The 19403-nt window shown below is 49.1% G+C and overlaps 3 protein-coding genes across 4 annotated transcripts; all 3 read right to left on the bottom strand.

Moving 5' to 3' along the window:
• Positions 1-1754: 1754 nt before the first annotated feature.
• Positions 1755-7767, bottom strand: LOC139796485 (acyl-coenzyme A thioesterase 1-like). The gene is made up of 3 exons (XM_071744584.1): positions 7139-7767; positions 4153-4355; positions 1755-3294 (listed from the first exon to the last, which is right to left on the bottom strand). The coding sequence occupies exons 1-3, from the start codon at positions 7698-7700 to the stop codon at positions 2719-2721; spliced, it is 1341 nt and encodes a 446-aa protein (XP_071600685.1). The 5' UTR covers positions 7701-7767; the 3' UTR covers positions 1755-2718.
• Positions 7768-8179: 412 nt separating this feature from the next.
• On the bottom strand, positions 8180-14713 carry LOC139796483 (acyl-coenzyme A thioesterase 1-like). Of its 2 annotated transcripts, XM_071744582.1 has the most exons (4): positions 13481-13677; positions 13118-13185; positions 11649-11847; positions 8180-9947 (listed from the first exon to the last, which is right to left on the bottom strand). In XM_071744582.1, the coding sequence occupies exons 1-4, from the start codon at positions 13541-13543 to the stop codon at positions 9342-9344; spliced, it is 936 nt and encodes a 311-aa protein (XP_071600683.1). In that variant the 5' UTR covers positions 13544-13677; the 3' UTR covers positions 8180-9341. The 2 variants fall into 2 exon arrangements, with proteins under 2 accessions (XP_071600683.1, XP_071600681.1); XM_071744580.1 differs by lacking the exon at positions 13118-13185 and having other exon boundaries at positions 11649-11851; positions 13481-14713.
• Positions 14714-15500: 787 nt separating this feature from the next.
• LOC139796484 (acyl-coenzyme A thioesterase 5-like) lies at positions 15501-19403 on the bottom strand. Its single transcript, XM_071744583.1, has 3 exons — positions 18421-19403; positions 16861-17063; positions 15501-16247 (listed from the first exon to the last, which is right to left on the bottom strand). The coding sequence occupies exons 1-3, from the start codon at positions 19040-19042 to the stop codon at positions 15666-15668; spliced, it is 1407 nt and encodes a 468-aa protein (XP_071600684.1). The 5' UTR covers positions 19043-19403; the 3' UTR covers positions 15501-15665.

The raw sequence follows: 19403 nt of genomic DNA, 5'->3' as shown, positions 1-19403 counted from the left end.
TGGGAAGTGGCGGGCGGTCGTCCTGTCAGGCGCTTCATGGCGGCGGCCTCCGCCACCCCGTGCCCCCCTCACTCGGGGTAAAGAAATGAGCCCCGCCAGGGTTGTCACAAGACACCTTTTTATTGAAACCCACCCGTGAAAGAAGTAAGGACGACGTGTAAGCGGTGCTGACGCGGTCCGCCTGGCCCGGTAGGTACCGGTTCTTCCCGGGCTTTGGTGGCTGCATCTCTCATAGGCTGAGGTGGGGCCCGTTCAGTCCTCCCATAACCATCTCTGCCATGGGAGGAATGCAGAACGGTACCGAAACCCTGTCTGTAATTAAGGCCATTATCTGACACTCGGTGTAATCAGGAAATGGCAGCATTATCTGCGGCGTGTCCCACATTACAATGCCACTTGGAGACCAGAGGTAAACAGAAAACAACAAAAACACGAGTGCAAAAGTTGGCTGTTTTCTTTTTTTTCTTTTTTTTTTTTTTTTTTTTTTTTTCCTACAGAATTCTATGAATTATTTTGTCCAGGAATATGCTGACCTGTTCACAAAAGAATCTTTATAGTAAAACTATGTTACTTTTTCCCCCCCCTTTGTTTAAAAAATATCATTCACCCTCCCAAGGAAATGAACTATTCAGCAATAAAAATATAACATCAAGTTCTTACACAGGCTTGCTTTTTAATACAGGAAGTGGTTTATGCCTTTTTCAAATTGCATATATCTGACAACATCCAACGTGGAACTATTTTAAAGGCTTGTGCTTTAGAAGTGAAGTCTGAGGACTTCTAAGCTGCCTGATTTTTGTGTTATTTACAACTTAACGTTTACTTCCTGAGCCTCCAGCTTGCAAGGTGAGGCTGCAGTGTGGAGACAGAAGTACCAGTCCTGGGAGGGTTACAGAACAGTCAGGGAGGTTCCTTTCTACCACAGTTACACAGCTCTGGCCACTGAGGAGACAGGTGATAAAGCAGGTAGAACAAACTGTGACCTTCAGACAACCCTTTCCTCTGTGCTGGCAACTTGGAGTGAGTTTGGAACAAATGCAGGGGATTCAGCTTGGGTGACACCAATGTGCACATCAGAGCAGGCTGTAGTCTTGGGCTTCTGGGACTGTTCTAGGGTAGGTTCAAGCACCAGATACAATTGTGCAAAGGCTTCTTCAGTCAGTGAGAGCATTTAGAGAGACTGGGAGTGAAGATACTTTGAGCAGAGTGAGCAGGATGGAGAAGCAGATAGATAAATTGTTCACTTGGCAGCGATGGCACGTGGAGAACGTGTGACTTCAATCAAAAAAAGAGGTAATCAACTTCTCAATCAGAGTTGCAGAAAGCTAATGAGACACCTGAGCAGCAGCAGCATAATGACAGTTTACTGGAGAGAAAAGATCCCTGAGAGCAAAGCAAATTTCAGTACCATAAATAGAGGTTTTGTATCTCTCTGAGCATCTCTCAAATTGATCTAACAACATGACCCTGGAAGGAGAAGGATTGAAAGACACCCTTGTTAAACAGCCCTTCAGCACTGGTGCCATTCCAGCAAGACCCTCACTGGAGATCAAATCATTTGGGAAGAAGTTGTTCCTTTCTGGTTGACTGGTAGCAAAAAATAAGGCACTAGTCAAAAATTAATTGGGATCAACCTTTCCCCCTCCCCTCCCCCCCCCCCCCCCAAATAGTAATGAAAAAGATATCCTAAATTTGGTTTAGTTTGGGGGGGCTTCTAGAGAGGGGTAGGTTGTTGGGGGAGGTTTTTTTGTGGGTTTTTATTTAGTACTGTGATTCTAAGGTAATCAACACCACATGGTGACAGCTTCTTACAGTCCTAATATTCTGCTGGCCAGGTTTTCTGTCTCTTGATTGTTTCCTCCTTAAGAACAGCTGTCAGCATCTGTTGACATCAGTATTAAAGAGTTCCATGAGTAATTAATCCCTAACTTAATGGCATGTGCTACTAGTTTAGAACAAGCAAAGAGGAGAGAAGTAAGACTTGTGCATAGTGTAACTGCTTTAAGTTACATTTAAAATGCCAATCCAAGACATGGGAAGAGATGGTTACATCCCCAAGACAAGACTGTGCTACTGCTGCCATTCTCCTGGGATGACAGGAAAAGTACTCTTGATTTTCCCACCCTACAGGTACTTTTTATTGGAAAGAAATAGATTGTTACCAGAAGACCACTTCTCAGGATACACAAGCCACGTTCCAAATAGATGTCCCCAGCTTCAGGTAAATGGAAAACATTTCCAAAGTCTGTATGGCTGTAAATCTGAGAGTTCTGGGCTACGGTAACTTTAAAGCAAGGAAAAAAGTCATCATTTTGATGGCAGAGTTTATCATCCATGAGTTGCCATCATTCCCCAGGTGCAATCCAATCTGTAATTGCTGAGGGCTGGCTGTTACTTATTTCTTTGAGTCAGAAGTGCCAAAAGCAAGGAAAAACCTACAGCTCTCTTCAGATGCTTGTTTCTTGAAGCAATTCAGGCTGTCAGGTTCCTACTACAACGCAGCCTACTTACATTATTTCACTTTTCCTCTGCAGCTAATTAAAATAACTTGGACTAAACCAACTATATCCTCTCTTTTTGGATTCATACTCGTAGTCATTTGGTTATTTCACATTTCAGTGCTTTTCTCAGTCATTCCCTCCAATTCCCCAGTCATTTTGGTGGTTCAAGCACAGTCCTCTGCAGTTCTGCAACACCTTGCGGGTGCTTCTTAAGCGTTCACCCCAAATGCATGCGCAGAAACTCCTGAATCTTTCCCCAGGAGTGTTCCTGGGCGTGGGCATGTGCTTTGCTCTCTCCACCCCAGAGGACAGGCACCCCCAGAATACGATCCAAAGCTGCCTGACAAAATGGAGTAGAAGGAGGATCAATTCTGTGACCTGCTCCTGGATAACTCAAGAGTTCAAAGTTTTCCTTCCCGTGCTGGCGCAGGCGCCTGATTGCCAGCTCAGCATATAAGGAGCTCTTCCACATACGATCAGCTTCCCCTACCACCAAGAGAAAGTGACCTTCTGCCTTCTCAATGGGGATTGCAGAAGGAGAATTGGCAGGATTTGCTGGGTCATCCAGAGCTTCAAAAGTGTCAAATACACCAGCGTCGGAAACACTGACCTTATTCGTATCGAAACGCAGCCCGGGCAGAGTCATCTCACCATAATGGAGGTCTGCAACTGTGTTTGAGCTACAGCCAGAGATCCAGACAGCAGCCACCACTTCTGGCAGAAAGGTGATCATGGAGAGTGCTAATTCTGCACCTTTCCCAGTCCCAATCACTCCAACTCCTGGTCCCTTGACCTTCAGATAAGATGGGAGGTGATAAAGAAAGGAATAAAGGAAGTATGAATTACAGTGGCATTAGGCATTATGCCTTTGGAGTTCTGTTACTTTAAAAAAAAAAAAAAAAGTTTATTATTGATGACCCTGGCTCCAGGCTTCCCCTCTGTTAAGTGTTGTACTTTTTAAACCACACAAAATAGCACAGACAGGCACAAGAGGTACCATCACTTCAACCTCACATAGTCCTACTGCTTATTTTGATGCAAATATTTTCACTTTTGCCCAAAACAGGTAGCAGGAAAGTTAAGCACAGTCTCTTGCTGCTTATGTCTGAGGCAAACAAAGTAACCTCACAAATGACGTTTGAAGGATTAAATTATTTGTATTATTAGATTATTAGTCTTGTACTGTTCTAGCCCAGGAAGTAAAAATGAAAGCAACATCCCAAGTCATCAAATCCATACTTTTGCTGACTCTGGCAGAGTTTTGTATTACCCTCTTCTAAATTAATTGCTTTCATTAAAAACAAATAAAAACAAGCAATAAAAAAACCCACACAAAAAACCCCCAAAAAACAAACAGACAAACAAAAAACCCACAACAAACAAAAACAAACAAAAAAAAACCCAAAAAACAAACACCCCATCTTTATTGCCATTGCATCTTTTTGGAGGATATTCCAGCAAAATTTTCTAATGATCAAAAATCTCCTACTTCCCAACATGAATTTATTTAATTTAATAGACAGCTTGTGCTAGAAGAAATTCACTCTGCAGTTCTAGGTGTAAATGCCTATGCAGGACCTGCACTTTCCATTATTGGGCCTCTGGGCAGAACTGAACTCCCTTGTCCTGAGAGCTCTCTCATTACACTCACCTTTGGGTGATGCTGTAGGAATCTAGCTGCCTCCTCAAAGTATTCTAGTTTGAGTTCTTTCATGACCCTAGGCAGATCTTCAAAGTCAAAATATGGCAGGGAAAGAGCAGCAAAACCACGGGTAGCCAGGAGGCTGGATCTAAATTCAATCAATCCTCCTTCATCACCATACATGTCAATCACTCCTGGAAAGGGGCCATCCCCTGTATTCAAAAGATGATGGACAGACAACAAGTGACCAAACAGGACACTCAGAACTATCTGGTAAAAAGTGAACAACAATATCTAGAAGGCTTAAGGCATTTTCTATTAATATCCATTGCTTTCCATTGCACAGCACTGATTAGAGAACCAGTGTTGAAACCAACCTTTGCTATTTCAAATTAAGAATAGGTCCTTACCTTCCTAAAAAAATACCAGTTAAACTTGTCTTTAAAAAAACCCAACCCTGTTCTAAGTGTATCTTTCAATGGTCTTAACCTCCCACCCTCAGAATTATCATACTCTTAAGTCAGCTATTTCCCCACAAAGAAGTCATACTTTAATTAGCAAGCAGCAAGCTCATTACTAGTGTGGCAAAAGCACTGAGCCCTGGAAGGAAATTCTACAAAACTTATGGAAACTCTGGAATAAGGTGCATTGAGCAAAGAGCTGCAGAGACATCTGTAGCTAGATGGAAGCAACTGGACTTAGGAGCTCTGTCTCAAGACCAGCACTGAAACACTTGGCAGTAGAACTGCTCTACAGATGTGCACAGAGGCTAAAACTGACAGCTCTATGGGTGTGATTATGGGTGCATGAGTGATGCAGGTAAAGACACAGAGGTGTGTGCAATCAGTCCCACAAAACCAGATAATCAGAACCACAATTTTCACCAAGCACACTTTTGCAGTCAAGGTTGTGTTACAACATTACCATGTGCCACGCCAGCAGACCTTGAGTTAAAAGGACACAGTTCTTTATAGAACTTTTATGGTTTCCAGACCCCAAGCAGGCAAATTGGTTTTTTATTTTTTTAATTTTTTTCCTAGCCACCAGATGTCACCACTGATTTACTTGATCCAGCTCACTACAGCTATCTCAGCAGAAAAGCTACCTGCTTGTGCAAGAACTAACTTCTGACATTACCTATATGCAATACAGAAAAGACTGTTGGCATTTCAAGGTGCTTGAGAAAAGGAAATTTTGGGCAACACTTGCAAGATGGTGGAAATCTAACATAGCATTTAGAAGTCAGAAAAGGACTGCAATACGATTTTGGGATCTTTTCCTTTCAGTTCTGATTTTTTAAGGGTCCCATTAATTTAGGGTCCCCCCTACCTTGAAAGCTTTCCAGCAAGCACAAGTGCTTGCTTCTCACAAAGGCAACCTTTAACTTACAGAAGGATCCTGAACTGCTTTCCTGAGTGTCTACACGTGCCCAAGTATAGTTTCTGCATAGGCAAGTAAAACGGGCTGGATAAAATGGGCTAGACAACTACTACTGCTTAAAAAAACCAAACCAAACCAAACCAAACCACATATAACACCACACCTATAACTTATGGCTGAATTGAGAAATCTCCTCCATATTAAAATTACAGCATAAGCCCATTCATGTCATCTCATTTTTACTATGAATGGTTTACATTTAAGATTCCTATCTTAACAATATTCACATTTTTCCATTCCCAAGGCAAAAAAAGCTATGGTGGTAATGCTGAACTGGATCCTTGATCAAGAACGACGTCAGTATCATTTGAGCTATGATTCCAGACTTCACCACGTCATTACAAAGCCAGCCTTTCTGAAGGGAAAATTGCAATTCCATCTCACAAAGCTCTGGTATCTCACTGGACTCAGCAGAAATCCAGCTTGTCCTCTAAGGTAGGATAAATCAAAACCATGTCTCAGTGATGGAAGTACAGAACGCTGACTAAACACTTGATCTGAAATTCAAAGTTCAATCTCTGCTGTTGTTTTTTTCTTCAGTGGACTTTGAATCTGTATCTAAACAGGTAAAACGATTATTGGCTTAGAAATCATTCACTGAAAATACTTAAATCCCTAATAACTCTAGTGGTAATTACAGAACTTACTGAAGTAAGTCGTTAAAAATTAGAGGTAATTTGGAGGACAGTTCTAGTAGCACAACACTCAGGGAAATGCAGAAAGTTTAAATCATGGCTGAAGTGCACATAAACGTTATCAGTGTAAGGTTTCATTTTCCAACACCACTTGCAGTCGATCAGAATATCACACCTCATAAAGTATGACCACCCCACAAGCAGAACGGGTAGAACTTGCTCTGAAATCTATTTTGCCTTTGTAACACACTACAACCATTATATTGGCTTTGGCTCTGGTGTAACTGAGGTGGAATACCTGAATTTTCTAGAATCTCTTTTGCTTCTCACCTTACCAGCATGGGTTTCACAGGGAAGAAAAATGCCTTTTTGATTCAGTCCTATGCAAGGTAAAACCCTCGGGAAACAGCACAGGCTCACATGATGCAGAGTATCAACTTTTCTGAACGTCACAGATTCCCGTAGTACAGAGCAAACATCACGCCTACTGAAAAATCGTAGGCTGAGAGCAGTGACATGATAAGCTCTACAACCCCTGTCCTCATTTACCTTCTGCCTGTCCTGCAAGAGCCATCTGCCCGTGCCTGTCCTGCCTGGTGTCAAAAAGGACTGGGCAGAGCGGCCGAGCCGTGTCCCCACAAACCTTTGGGAGTGTAAGATTTAATGGAAAAAACAAAGCAAAAAACCCCACCAAAAAAACCCTACAACAACAGAAAAACAAACAAAACAACCAAAAAAAAACCCACACAAAAATCCCAAACCTCCCACCTGTCCGCAGGGCGGCGTTCAGATCTAATATGGATTTCCCAGGTGATACATTTTGTACCTTTATCTGTTAAAAGAGACTGTCCTTACTCTGGGCTGAGAAGCCAGGCGGTCCCGCCGGCCCCGGGGTGAGGGTCTCCGGCTGGGGCACTCACCCGGCGGTAGGAAGAGAGACCCCCTTACGCCTCCCTCCTTCAGCCGGATCCTCCGCACGCCGGGGGCAGCGAACCACCTCTCCACCTCGGCCTTGGCCACCACCGGGCCGGGGAGAGCTCCGGGCAGGCTGTGACCCTGGTGGACCAACACCTCCACCTTCATCGGCGTGCCGGTGCTGCGGGGAACGAGCCGCTGGTACGGCTTCTCCATGCCGGCGGGGGAGAGGCTCCAGAAGAGCCCCATGGGCTCCACGCCGGTGTAGTCCCCGCCGTGCGAGGCGTCCGTGCCCAGGTGCAGCTCGCCGCGGCTGTCCGCCCGGTAGTGCGCACACGATTGGAAGAGGCAACCGCGCTCGTCCGCCGCCACCGCCCGCAGGGTCACCGCCTGCCCCGGGCTCAGCCCTGCCACCCGCGTCTCCACCCGCTCGTCAGCCAGGCCGGCGGTGGGGGATACGGCCACGCTCACAACCCAACGCCGCGGCGGTGGGAGAGGGAGACGCGGCGCCGGGACGCGGCACAGGGCCCGCGCCGGGACCAAGGAGGCGGCCACCGCTCTCCACATCCCGGCGGCAGCTACGGGAAAGCCGCTGCGCCAGCGGCAATAACGGTACCGGTACCGCCACCGCCCCCTCCAGGCTGCCTCAATCGATAGCAGAGCCCCTCTTGACCCGACCGACCGCCTTGCGGAAGCTAATGCGTGGGGCCGGGCGGGGAAACGGAGCGCAACCTCCCCGGGGCCGGGGCCGGGATCGGGACCGCGACCGCGACCGCGACCGCTCCCGCCTCTGCGCTGCCTCTCGTTCCCCCCTCCGGCTTCCCCCTCCCGCCTCCGGTTTCCCGATTCCGGTTTCCTCCTCCGACTTCACCCTCCCGTTCCCCCCTCCAGTTTTCCCCTCCGGTTTCCCCCTCCCTTTCTCTCCTCCGGTTTCCCCATCCCGTTCTTTCATCCAGTTTTCCCTTCCCGTTCCCCCCTCCTACGGCTTCCCCGTCCTCTCCCCCGCAGCCTTCCCCGAAACCGTGTGTGGAGCAGCAAGGCGTTGGTAGATGTTACCGTTTCATTTTAATCCATTAAAAAAACCCCAAGACAACGAATGCAAAAGGCATCGACACACGTACAGAATACACATAAAACATGAGCAGCGACTTAAAGACTATGTCCACTCAGCTTGGATTTTTAAGGCACCGACGTATTAAAACGTTTTTTGTACAACAGTGCAGCCTCACCAGCACCCCTGGAGCAATATTCAGTGCTTCTTAATTCCAACTCCTCCTTCGGTGCCAAAAGTGACTGATGACCCCCAGGTGAGGGAGGAGAGAGTGCCCCCGGCTCCTCAGAGACGCAGACAGACACAGGACCAGCGAGAGACAGCTCCGGCCACAGCATCCCCTGCCCTGCCCCTGCTGCCTTCCCGCACCGGGCAGCAGCTCCCGCAACCCCCTGAACAGTGCTTGGTTCCAGATTCCTCTAGAAGCTGCCATCCCAGCTTTGCAGCCTTGCTGGTTTTAGCAACACTTAGAAACGAGGAAGCTGTGGAGGCATCAAGGGAATGTACAGGTGCTGTTGGCCTACGAAGGGATGTCCAGCCCTGCTGAGGAGATGCCCAGTTCTGGAACTGAGGAGTTCCAGGCATGGACTACAAACAGATCCAAATCTGTTGCTTCTTCATGCTTACCAGCACCTCAAAACCACCTCAAAACAAATACCTCATTTTCCATTGCCTGTGCCCAGAATGTCACCTTAGGTTATGGGCTGTTGATGCAGGCAGAGTGTTGCTGCTGTTGGTAGGTGACACACTAGATACTAAGTGTTAAGGCTGATACATTTCAGTGATGTGGGAGAAGAGGAAGGAGCATGAAGCTGGCTGTGGTAAGGCCAATGGCATACAGCATGTTTCCTCTGAGAAAGCCAAGGTAAATTGTCATCCTACTTCTCAGCTTGGATGAGTTCCCTTCCCCTTAAGTTCACGTTCAAAGCAGACCCAGCCTAACCATCAACACTTTTCCATGGTTTGTAATCCCATACTACACACAACAGGAGGACAAGACCTCCAAGGTTAGAGAAGGGAGTTAAAATGATGCAGCTCTTGCACTCTTGCCCATTATGGCCCTCTAGGAAATCCCATAGCTTATTCTCTGATGTTCTTTGTTGTAATTCAGAGCCATTTAACAAAGAATATTAATCTGTAAAGTAACCAAACTCACATCATAGCTTATTAGATATTCGAGGTGGCTTGCCTGTGAGGTGTTTGTGGAAGAAAGCCTGGATCTGCTGCCAAGCATCTATCTGTGCCTCACAGTGTGCCTTGGGCTCCCCTCCCCACACCACAGGCATGCCAACTAGAAGATGCATTGAGGCTGCACACATGGGAAAAAAGGGGGGTTCAATGTAGTGCCCTGCTCCAGGATAACAAACTATCTCAGGCTTTTCCTTCCCATGAGCTTGCAAGCGTCTGCTCCCCTCAACCGCAAAGAATTCACTTTTCCAGTTGCGATCATCCTGGCCAACAATGAACAAGAAGTGACACTCAGCTTTCTCCAATGGGATAAGGCTTTGGTGGTCAGGCCCTTCTAGTGGGTTGTTCAGTACCTCGACAATATCAGCAAGCCCAGACTTGTTGACCTTGATGCGTTCAGTGTTCATGCCAAGGGGTGGAATGGTGACATCCTTGTAGCGGAGCACTGCGCCCACATTTGCCACTGAGCCATTGATGAGAGCAGTGGCCGTGATGCCCTTCAGGAAGGAAGCCATGGAGATGCACAGGTCACCCCCCTTTGAGATTCCCAGCAACCCAATTCCCGGACCTTTAACCTGGAGGGAAGAGAAACCACAAGCAATCAACCATGGCACAACCACTTCTTAAAACTGTTGCCATATTCACAGCAAAGTCTGTCCTAAATCTGGATTCCAGACGTTGACATCAAAGGTCCTGGGAGCAGGGCCCATGTCTGAGGGACCCTGGGGCACTGTTTTGTGCTTGGCTGATGCTCATAAGCCCTGCAGCATTATCCTAACAAAGCTACAAGGCATATGTTGAAGTATATGCAGAGGGTTACAGCTGTGCTTGCAAAAACCGTGCAGACGTGCAGCCCCAGATTCACTTTGGCAGTTCAGGGAAGCAGAAAGAAGTGGCCAGGGAGGGTTCTTCTACAAATGCCTTCTTTCAGAGCAAAATGCTTCAAGTCAGCAATAGCTATGATGCTGTCATCAGTTATGGTAATGTATCTCTTACATACAACCACTGTCTTTGAATCTATCTCCTACTAACAAGATAAAATAGGGTAACAGACTCCACAACAGCTGCTCTCCTGTTTCTCTAGTGTGCTTGGTGTCTAACTCACAGAGGAAATGAGGTATTCCAAAGTAGCTTACTCATCAAAATGCATCTTTAAAAAATAACCTATTCAAACAATTTTTCTAAGTGAATTATACAATGACACTTAAGTCAATCTAGAATAGTTTACAATAATTTTCTTTTATCCAGGCAAAGTAACTAGAATAGAAAAACTAAATGATCTTACAGGGTGATTAAATCCTCTAAGGATATTAAAAGGTTATCTAATATCCCAACTGGTCTAATATCCAAAGACCCTCAGGTAAAAAGGCTCTGAGACAGCATAAATATTTAATACCTTTTGTACCTCACCATCAGTGTAATAGCCTCCAAACCAATTAACTTTGAAGCATGGAAAGGGACAAATTGGAAAATATGGCTCAAATTTTGCAAGGGGTTAGAAAACATGGTGAGAATATCAGTGGAGGTGTTAATGTGAGGCTATGGTACTGCTCTCAGGAGAAAAAAAGGCAAAGGGGAAGCAATTTTCACAGGTTTTTTGGGGCAAAGAAGGTGGCACTAGCAGTTAGGGTTAGGAAAACAACCAACGCTTTTAACTGTTCTTCATCTTTCTGAGTTTAAAGAAGGTATTTAGAGTTCTCCAGAGAAACCTGAGCTGCCTTATCCAGTTCTAGTTATCATCATGCACAGCTACTGGGAAGGAAATACAGAACTGAGCAGAGGTGTTGACTTGGAAGGATCCTCATGTTTGTAACTAGCTACTAAAACCCACACTCAGGAAATACCAACATTTTGAGTGATTTTTGCAGCTTATACAGCAAGAAATGCATTCTAGTGGACTTCCTGGAGGCCTGGATCACATGGAGGTTATCGTGTGCTCCATGGCAGAAAAGGGCATTTAGTTCTGAAGGACATTCTACAGGGCATAAACCTAAAAGCCTGACTGAAAGTCCAATAAGCCTCCAGGCAACAAGTGCCCTAGTTATTGTTGAACAAAGCAAAAATTACCAGTATGTGACCTATGTGTCACTGTGTCACCTGGCCAATTCAAAAGGAAGAACTGGAATTCTTTGCCAAAGAGCCACTATAATAGGAGCTATAAAGATAAAAACCAAATTAATTATAGCCAGCTTGCACAGAGATGCTATTTTAAGCACAGCAGTTCTGCCCCAGTCTGACAGGGCCTGACTGATGAGAGTGTCAATGCACAAACGAACCTGTGGGTGTTGTAACATATAGTTTACAGCTTCTTCAAAATATTCCAAGTGGAATTCCTTCATGTCTTTGGGGAGATCTTCATAGCTGTAGTAAGCCAGAGCCAGCACAGCAAAGCCATGGTTGGCCAGCAGGCATGCCCTGTATTCAGGGAGTCCACCTCCTGTTCCATACAAGTCAATAATTCCTGGAAAAGGCCCACTTCCTGCAAGAGACCACATAAACAGACACATTAACACACAATTTTTAATTTGTATTCTGAATTTGTAGGCCTGGGAATGCATCTTTTTGAAAAACAAAAAAACCCCTTGAGTAGCAGAACGGTACTAAGGGTCCTAAATTACAGTGCCAGTTTCCTCTGAATGGCTGCACTGCTTCAAGATTAAAAAGGACAGCACAAAATAGCAGGACTGCTAATGTTCCAGATATATCAGGGAACACGTGGCTGGAAGGAAAGGGATCCCCTGACAGTCACAACTAGTTCTTTATATCACATAAATTCACTGCAAAAGTATCAAGCTCCGCTTCAAAAATACCCAGGAGGCTTCTCCCCAGTGCATTTCTCAGAAGATTGATCCAAAAATTTTCATCTTCTGATGGCTCCAGCTTATCAGTTTCAGTGTGAATGTACTCTAGACATTTATTCTGGGATTAAAGAAAGAAAGTATTTGCAGCCAGCCTTGCTAACCTGGTGAGGGAAGCTTTACATTAGGTTCATCAGGAGACAGGGCCTGAAGTCCTGAACTGAAGGGATTGCTGCAATCTGATAACAAAGTATGGAAAGGAAGAGGCCAAGAGAGAGAATCCCACTCCTGCTCAGGAGGAAAGGTGAGGCTTCCCTCAGGTGTCTGCAGACTGATGTGCAGAACTTGGGAACAAACAAGGAAAACTGGAAATTCAGCTCCAGCCACAGAGCTACAATGCAGTCAGAGTCTGGGACACTGTCTAGGATAGCACATTTGGCACTATCATGGAGGATTTACCAGGGACAGACAGGGAAGAAAGCCCCATAGAGAAGCTCCCTGAGTACACGTGATTCTGGAGACGTGCTTGGTGAAAGATGCTGGGTCACAGGGGAAAGGAAAGGTGGGGTGGCAGTGTGGCTGCTTCAGACCACTCAGCCTCTCAGACCACTCAGCTGCTTCAGACCACTCAGGAGGCTTCATACAAACAACTGACAGAAGTCCAAGCAGCCACTGGGAGGAAAACATGATGTGCAATCTGAAAATTTCATAGCCCCCCTCAATTATGTTTTTTTGACAAAAGTACTGTAAGAGAAAATACGTCTAATGTTTTGCTTGATCTGCTCACAAAGAGGGAAGAACTGGGGACAAGAGTGTCAGCAAAACGCAGCCTTGAATCAGAAACCATGACATTACTAAGCGTGGAGAGGCTGCAAAAGGAAGCAGCAAGCTAAGGACTCCACATTTAGAGATCAGCCTTCGAATTAGGCAAATAATTACTAGCTGACTTCCCTGGAAAACAGCCAAGTAGAGGAAAGGTAACCAGAAGACTGGCTGCAAGCAACTCCCACGGCATCTGGAAACAAAACGAGCACTGTGATCAATGTCTTCACATTCAACACGAGTCCGTCAAACAAATTCCCGTGTGTTTTAATCCACGTAGCTGCACATAAGCAGATGAAGGTAGGTCAGGCTGCTCCTTGAAAAGTGCCCAGGTCCATCTGGAGAGGTCTACCTCTCCCTTGTCCTCTGCCTGGTATCGTGCTCCCTTGGGGGAGCCTGGAGAGGGCCTGGCTTCAGCCTTGTAAGCACAGGGTTAAGAGCAGCAGTAGCACCGGCAGAGGAAGGAGTTCGGCACGAACGGTACTCACCAGGGGGCAGGAAAAGCGTCGCCCGGATCCTCCCCTCTCGCACAGGGACTCTCCGCACCCCATCCCGCAAGAACGCCCGCTCGTGCTGTGCCTGGGCCAGGAGCCGCCCGGGGGGCTCTCCGTGGCCCTCAAACACCTCCAGCTGAAGCAGGAAGGGGCTCTGCACGTCCCGCTTTACCAGCCGCCAGTACTGCTTCCGAGGCTGCAAAGCCCAGAGCAGCCCCATGGGCTCCAGCCCGGAGAAGCTGCCTCCCGGCAGCGCGGGGCAGCGGGCGAGGTCCAGCTCCCCGTTGTCTCCCGCTTGGTAGCGGGCGCAGGCCTGGAAAAGCTCTCCCGTCTCGTCCCGCAGGGATGTCCGCAGGGTGACCTGCTGCCGCGGTCCCAGGCCCTGCACGGCGATGGCCAGCGGCTCATCGAAGAGGCTGCGGGCGGCGGGCGAGAGGCGGATGGAGGTGGCCACGGCGGAGAGGCTGCGGGCCGGGGCCAGCCCGGGGGTCCGGGCGGTGCCGCGGTGCTGTGGGGCTGCAGGGCGGGGGCCGTGGCAGGGGCTGTGCCAGGGCAGCCACCTCTGCCTGCTGCAGCAGCTCTGCCGGCACAGGGAGTGGGCACCGAGCTGCCACATGGCTCCGCGTCGCTTCCGGCTCTGCTGGCGGATTCCGTGACAGATCCCCGCGGGACCGGGACGTGGGCAGGGGCCGGGCTCAGAGAGGGGGTGCGGGATCTCCGCCGGCCCAGCTCAGCAGGGAGGAGCGGGACAGAAAGTCCCTCGCCCCGCCTGCCTCCTCCGCTGCCTTCCTCCCTCCCCCCCCCCATCCTCGGCCGTGGGAGGGTTCTTCGCTAAAGGCTCTGTGGTCTGGGACCCGGCCGCGTCTCGGGGAAGTGCCCGGCGCCCTTCCGAGCTCCCCAGGACCGGTCGGTGGCTGTGGGCGAGGGGAGGTGCGGGCAGGCGAGGTGCTGACGGGCACTGATCTGGATCTCAGTAGGGATTCACTGTCCGGACAGGGAAGGGGCCGTGGGCCACCGACCCCTCCGAGGAGGGCAGCACAGGATCCCGCTGGTCCGCGCAGCTCAGCCGAGGAGCGGGAGCGAGTGTCAGCTCCAGCCGAGGCGGGGAGAAGAGAAACCAGCGCTAGACCGGCATTGCTTTATGTCTCCTGGCTGCCTCTTCCTCCTAGTCGGTTGCCCTAAGGTTTGGCCAAGGCTATGTCTCTGCCAGGCCCTGCCCAACCCTGCCCAGCCTTCCCAGAGTTGGGAAGGATGGTCAGGGTGACCAGGAGGGTGGGAGGGATGAGGGAGAGGTGCTTTCACAGGCTCTTTAGGAAGGTCAGGAAACACCAGGCTCTTCCCATAGTAGTTGTGCAAGGGTTTTAAAAGAAAGCCATTCAGTCTGTCTTGCCTTGAGCTGGATCTTTCTCTCCAAAGAGAACTGCAAAGGGAGTGCTGCTTCCTTAGGCTCCCTGATACCTCCTGGGCGATGCAGGTAGAGGTGCCTCTCACTCAGCTCCCCACTTGCTGGTGTGATACAAGTGGAAACATCTGAAGGAATCCTAATCATTGTACCATTTTGAAATACTAAGTGGTCAGAGGTATTGGGCAACGTACCAGCAGTTTTTCATTCCCCATGGAGATTGCCCCATCTCTTCTTAACATAATGAGGTGCCTTGTCTGGGTATGTTGTCTGGTGTCCAACCCTCCACAAATGGCAACTTCTCCTAAGGAGAACAACACTCCTTTGCTTGAAGTGCTGTATTTGATCACCAGCTTGAGCATTTGCTGGAGCAGATACTAAGGGACAGGGGCCTTGAAGTCTTAAGCAACACTCCTTCTCCTCAACACATGGTGCACCAAGAGGAGTGGAAGAGCAAAGGAAATGGGGTTGAGTGTCAGTCTTCTCCTGTCTTCTCTCCCCACCTTGCAGCTCTTGCTCCCAAGGTCCTGCCAGTTCCACCCTGAGAAGCAAGAGTGGTCAAGATACAAAGATCCCTGCTTCTAACCAAAGCACAGCAAATGACTCCATGGCTTTCATATCACAGTCTCTTTATTATCGTTCTGACCCTAATAACAACGCTGAAGAAGTTCCACATCATGTGCAAAGTTGTGGAAGATACTGCAGTTGTACTGATACAACTTTGAGAAAAAAATGCCTGTCAAGTTAGGTCGTTTAAAGTTGCATCTATCTTTCACATTAATTTTCATTTAAATATTTGTTGAAAAAAGCCTGGATCTGTGGCCAAGCATGAACCTGAGCTTTAGAATAAGCCCCACGCTCCCCACCAATGACTGACAACTTGTGAAAAAGGGGATGCCTTCCTATGGAGTACAAAGGGAAAAAGGGAGGTTCCATGTAGTGCCCTGTTCCAGGGTAGGAGAGAATCTGAAAATTTTCCTTCCCTTGAGCCTGTAAAAGCTTGCAGGCTTCAGTAGCATAATACTTGGATTTAATAATGCGATCATCTTGTCCAACAATGAACAGTAACTGTGCCTCAACTTTCTCTAGTGGGATCAGGCTTTGGTTGCCAGGGGCTTGAAAGGGGTCAAGGCAGAGTTCAGAATAATCGAAAATATGGGAGTCAATGACCTTTATCCGTTTTTCATCGAAGGGCAAAGAAGGGATGGTTTTATCCTTGTAACAGAGAGGAATAGTTGTAATGGCCACAGGGCCATTGAGGGAAGCAACAGCAGTGATGTTCTTCAGGAAGGCAGCCATGGCAAGACTCAGCTCAGCTCCTTTGGAGTAACCAAGCAGTCCAACTCCTGGTCCCTTTACCTGGCAGATAGAAGGAAATGCTCATCAGTACTGAGCTGAAGAACACAACAACTACTTGCTGGAGAGGGACATTGTTTAACACTCAGACTCTGCAAACCACTGTGAAGGAGATGATGGCAATGATTAATATTCCTTCTGGAAAACTGCCAATCACCTCCTTCTCCCCCACTTCCCCCCTCCAAACTGCTGCTTTTGATAATGCTTCCTGGTGCGCTGATATCAGCCCAAGAGAGGGGGAATATGATTTCACCCATGTGAGCACATAGACAAGAGTTTTTAGCCTTGAAAGTTGTCACATGCTCTTTTTTTACTTTTCACTTTTGAGAACAATTTGGTGGCAATTCATGAAGGCTCTCTCCTTCACAACCTCCCCACCTTATTATGTCTCAGCTGAGTCTTGAGAAATTGCTTTATGATTTCTCTCCAGCGGCCTTTCCGTGCATATCTGTTTGACCTTTCCTCTTTCCTAGTACTCAGACACCTGAATTCCTGGCAGATGCCATCTGTGCCAGGTGCATGTTTCAGCAGCTTCCTCCAGACATAACTCAAAGTGAGAGGCACTTTGGAGAAGAAGTAATCCCTGGAGCCCAGAAGACATGGAGGATTCTCCTACCTGTGGGTGCTGCAGCATATAGTTCACCGCCTCTTCAAAGTATTCCAGGTGGAGTTCAGTTGGCTCCTTGGGCAGATCCTCATAGTGATAATAAGCCAGAGCCAGTGTGGCAAAGCCATGATTGGCCATCAGGCTGGCTCTGTGCTCAAGCAGTCCTCCTCCAAGTCCATGTATGTCAATGATCCCCGGGAAGGAGCCTTCTCCTGGAGCAGAGAAGACAGAGAGCACTGTTGCCAGGAAGGACTCCTTCCAGTGTTTCCCTGGTTTAGAATGCATCTGTGCCCCAGAGGCCAGGAGTGCAGCTCTCTGTGGCCCATGGCTCAGCAGAGTGTAGCAGGATTCTGTGAGCTTGCACTGAACATTCACAGAAAAGGTGGTAACGCTGAATAAGGCTCCAGGAAGGTGGGACAGCACTTTAATGAAAGCTCTTTGAGCTTTTTACATGGCCTTGTGTCATTTGCTGAGAAGTGTCCACCCCCTGAATCTGAATGTGGAGATGTATAGCAGAGCACTCGCAGGGACTGAGAATCATGATGGGGCTATCTCAGTGCAGGACAATTTGAACGTGGCAAAACCATGGTGACTGTGACATGGAACTATGCAACAGAAATATTAATCACAGACCAAGCTTGTAGTCTCACCAAGCTTGCGGGATGAGAATGAACTCCTGTCCTGTGTCTAGGAAACAATTCAAAGCACCAGGCAGTGTGACAAGGGCCTGTAATTTGAAAACCCACAAAACAGGGACAGGTCAGGGGACACTGAGAAATTGCACCAGGAGCCAAAGAGCCTCAGGTCAGAGGAAGCAGAGCATATTGGATACCAAAATGTATGGTGGCTCCTTCCTGGTCAGCAGGTAGGGATAGAGGTGAAGCAGAGGAGGGACCCCTGGCCTCACTGCAGGTGGGATGCTGAGCCTGTGAAATAGCCCTCCTGGGACCTGAACTCTGGCAGGAAGCTCAGCTGCCCAGAAGATGATACAGCCTGGTGGTGTCTTGGACAAAGTCTGCACCTCAGAAAAGTGCTCTGCACCTTTTCCAGAGCAACTAAATAATTGTCTTTTCCTGCTAGAAAGGTTTTGTCTCTGTAAATGTTCATCTGCTCCCTCTCACAAACTGATGAAGTCTACACAAACCAAAAACGGTGGACTGTGGTCAACATATACTTAGTTGCTACATATGCTTGGGGGAGACAGAGGATCCCTCAAACCCTCCCAGTGAGGAGGACTGCCAAGGACTGGCACAGAGACCTTCTCCCACCACTCTGCTGCAGCTTCATGTCTCCAGTGTCCCTCCTGGCACACTCACTTCCAGCTGTGCATTTCTCCACCTTTGTAACCTCAAGGTCTGAGCAAATAGGGTTATTCCTCTGCCTGCTTCTGCACCCTAGCACTGGCATGGCCATGTGGATTGGGATGATGGTCAGGCTGGTCAGCAGTGCAGGAGGGAAGAAGGAAAGGACTGGAGTTTTCATGGACTCTTCTTTACAGAGGTCACGGAGCAGCTTGCACCGGCGAAACATCGGTTTAGGGAAAACAGGCTGGCCACAGATGGTACTCACCGGGGGGCAGGAAAAGCGTCGCCCGGATCCTCCCCTCTCGCACAGGGACTCTCCGCACCCCATCCCGCAGGAACGCCCGCTCGTGCTGCGCCTGGGCCAGGAGCCGCCCGGGGGGCTCTCCGTGGCCCTCAAACACCTCCAGCTGAAGCAGGAAAGGGCTCTGCACGTCCTTCTTCATTAAATGCCAGTACTGCTTCCGAGGCTGCAAAGCCCAGAGCAGCCCCATGGGCTCCAGCCCGGAGAAGCTGCCTCCCGGCAGCGCGGGGCAGCGGGCGAGGTCCAGCTCCCCGTTGTCTCCCGCTTGGTAGCGGGCGCAGGCCTGGAAAAGCTCTCCCGTCTCGTCCCGCAGGGATGTCCGCAGGGTGACCTGCTGCCGCGGTCCCAGGCCCTGCACGGCGATGGCCAGCGGCTCATCGAAGAGGCTGCGGGCGGCGGGCGAGAGGCGGATGGAGGTGGCCACGGCGGAGAGGCTGCGGGCCAGGGCCAGCCCGGGGGGCCCGGCGGTGCCGCGGTGCTGTGGGGCTGCAGGGCGGGGGTCGCGGCAGGGGCTGTGCCAGGGCAGCCACCTCTGCCTGCTGCAGCAGCTCTGCCGGCACAGGGAGCGGGCACCGAGCTGCCACATGCCTCCTGGCTTGCTGCCTTCGGTATGTCTGCATTCAAGCTGAGACTTTTCCTAAAAATGCTGCTTCCCACACGCAGGCGAGGGAGGGGAATTGGGCCAAGAGCTGCGTGGGCTCACATCGTGCTGCGAGGCGACAAGGCAGCCCAGAGCTGCTGCTGCTGCAGCCGTCTCAGTGCCTCCGGCAGGGCGGGATCGGCCCCGTCACTCTGCCGGCACTGTGAGAGCGTCTCCAAACGGTGGCAGCTCTGCCCGGCCACCTCTTGACAAATAATGTGCTTACTTGCTGTGGTGGCAGTTCTCTGAAACAGACCTGCTGGTTGCTATCCTTGCAGGACTGGATCCAGGCAAAAGTACAGCTGCT

Source organism: Heliangelus exortis, chromosome 5 (genome assembly GCF_036169615.1).
Source record: "Heliangelus exortis chromosome 5, bHelExo1.hap1, whole genome shotgun sequence".
In the NCBI taxonomy this organism is placed as follows: domain Eukaryota; kingdom Metazoa; phylum Chordata; class Aves; order Apodiformes; family Trochilidae; genus Heliangelus; species Heliangelus exortis.
This window is presented reverse-complemented; position numbering and strand designations above follow the sequence as displayed.

Excerpts from the sequence above, each read along its gene's own strand:
- LOC139796485 (XM_071744584.1), bottom strand. The coding sequence starts at position 7,700 with ATGTGGAGAGCGGTGGCCGCCTCCTTGGTCCCGGCGCGGGCCCTGTGC. Across the intron at positions 4,356-7,138 it reads GTCTCTCTTCCTACCGCCGG|GGGATGGCCCCTTTCCAGGA; the intron begins GTGAGTGCCCCA and ends TTTTGAATACAG. Across the intron at positions 3,295-4,152 it reads TCCTACAGCATCACCCAAAG|GTCAAGGGACCAGGAGTTGG; the intron begins GTGAGTGTAATG and ends TCTTATCTGAAG.
- LOC139796483 (XM_071744580.1), bottom strand. The coding sequence starts at position 14,102 with ATGTGGCAGCTCGGTGCCCACTCCCTGTGCCGGCAGAGCTGCTGCAGC. Across the intron at positions 11,852-13,480 it reads GACGCTTTTCCTGCCCCCTG|GAAGTGGGCCTTTTCCAGGA; the intron begins GTGAGTACCGTT and ends GGTCTCTTGCAG. Across the intron at positions 9,948-11,648 it reads ATATGTTACAACACCCACAG|GTTAAAGGTCCGGGAATTGG; the intron begins GTTCGTTTGTGC and ends TCTTCCCTCCAG.
- LOC139796484 (XM_071744583.1), bottom strand. The coding sequence starts at position 19,042 with ATGTGGCAGCTCGGTGCCCGCTCCCTGTGCCGGCAGAGCTGCTGCAGC. Across the intron at positions 17,064-18,420 it reads GACGCTTTTCCTGCCCCCCG|GAGAAGGCTCCTTCCCGGGG; the intron begins GTGAGTACCATC and ends TCTCTGCTCCAG. Across the intron at positions 16,248-16,860 it reads ATATGCTGCAGCACCCACAG|GTAAAGGGACCAGGAGTTGG; the intron begins GTAGGAGAATCC and ends TCTATCTGCCAG.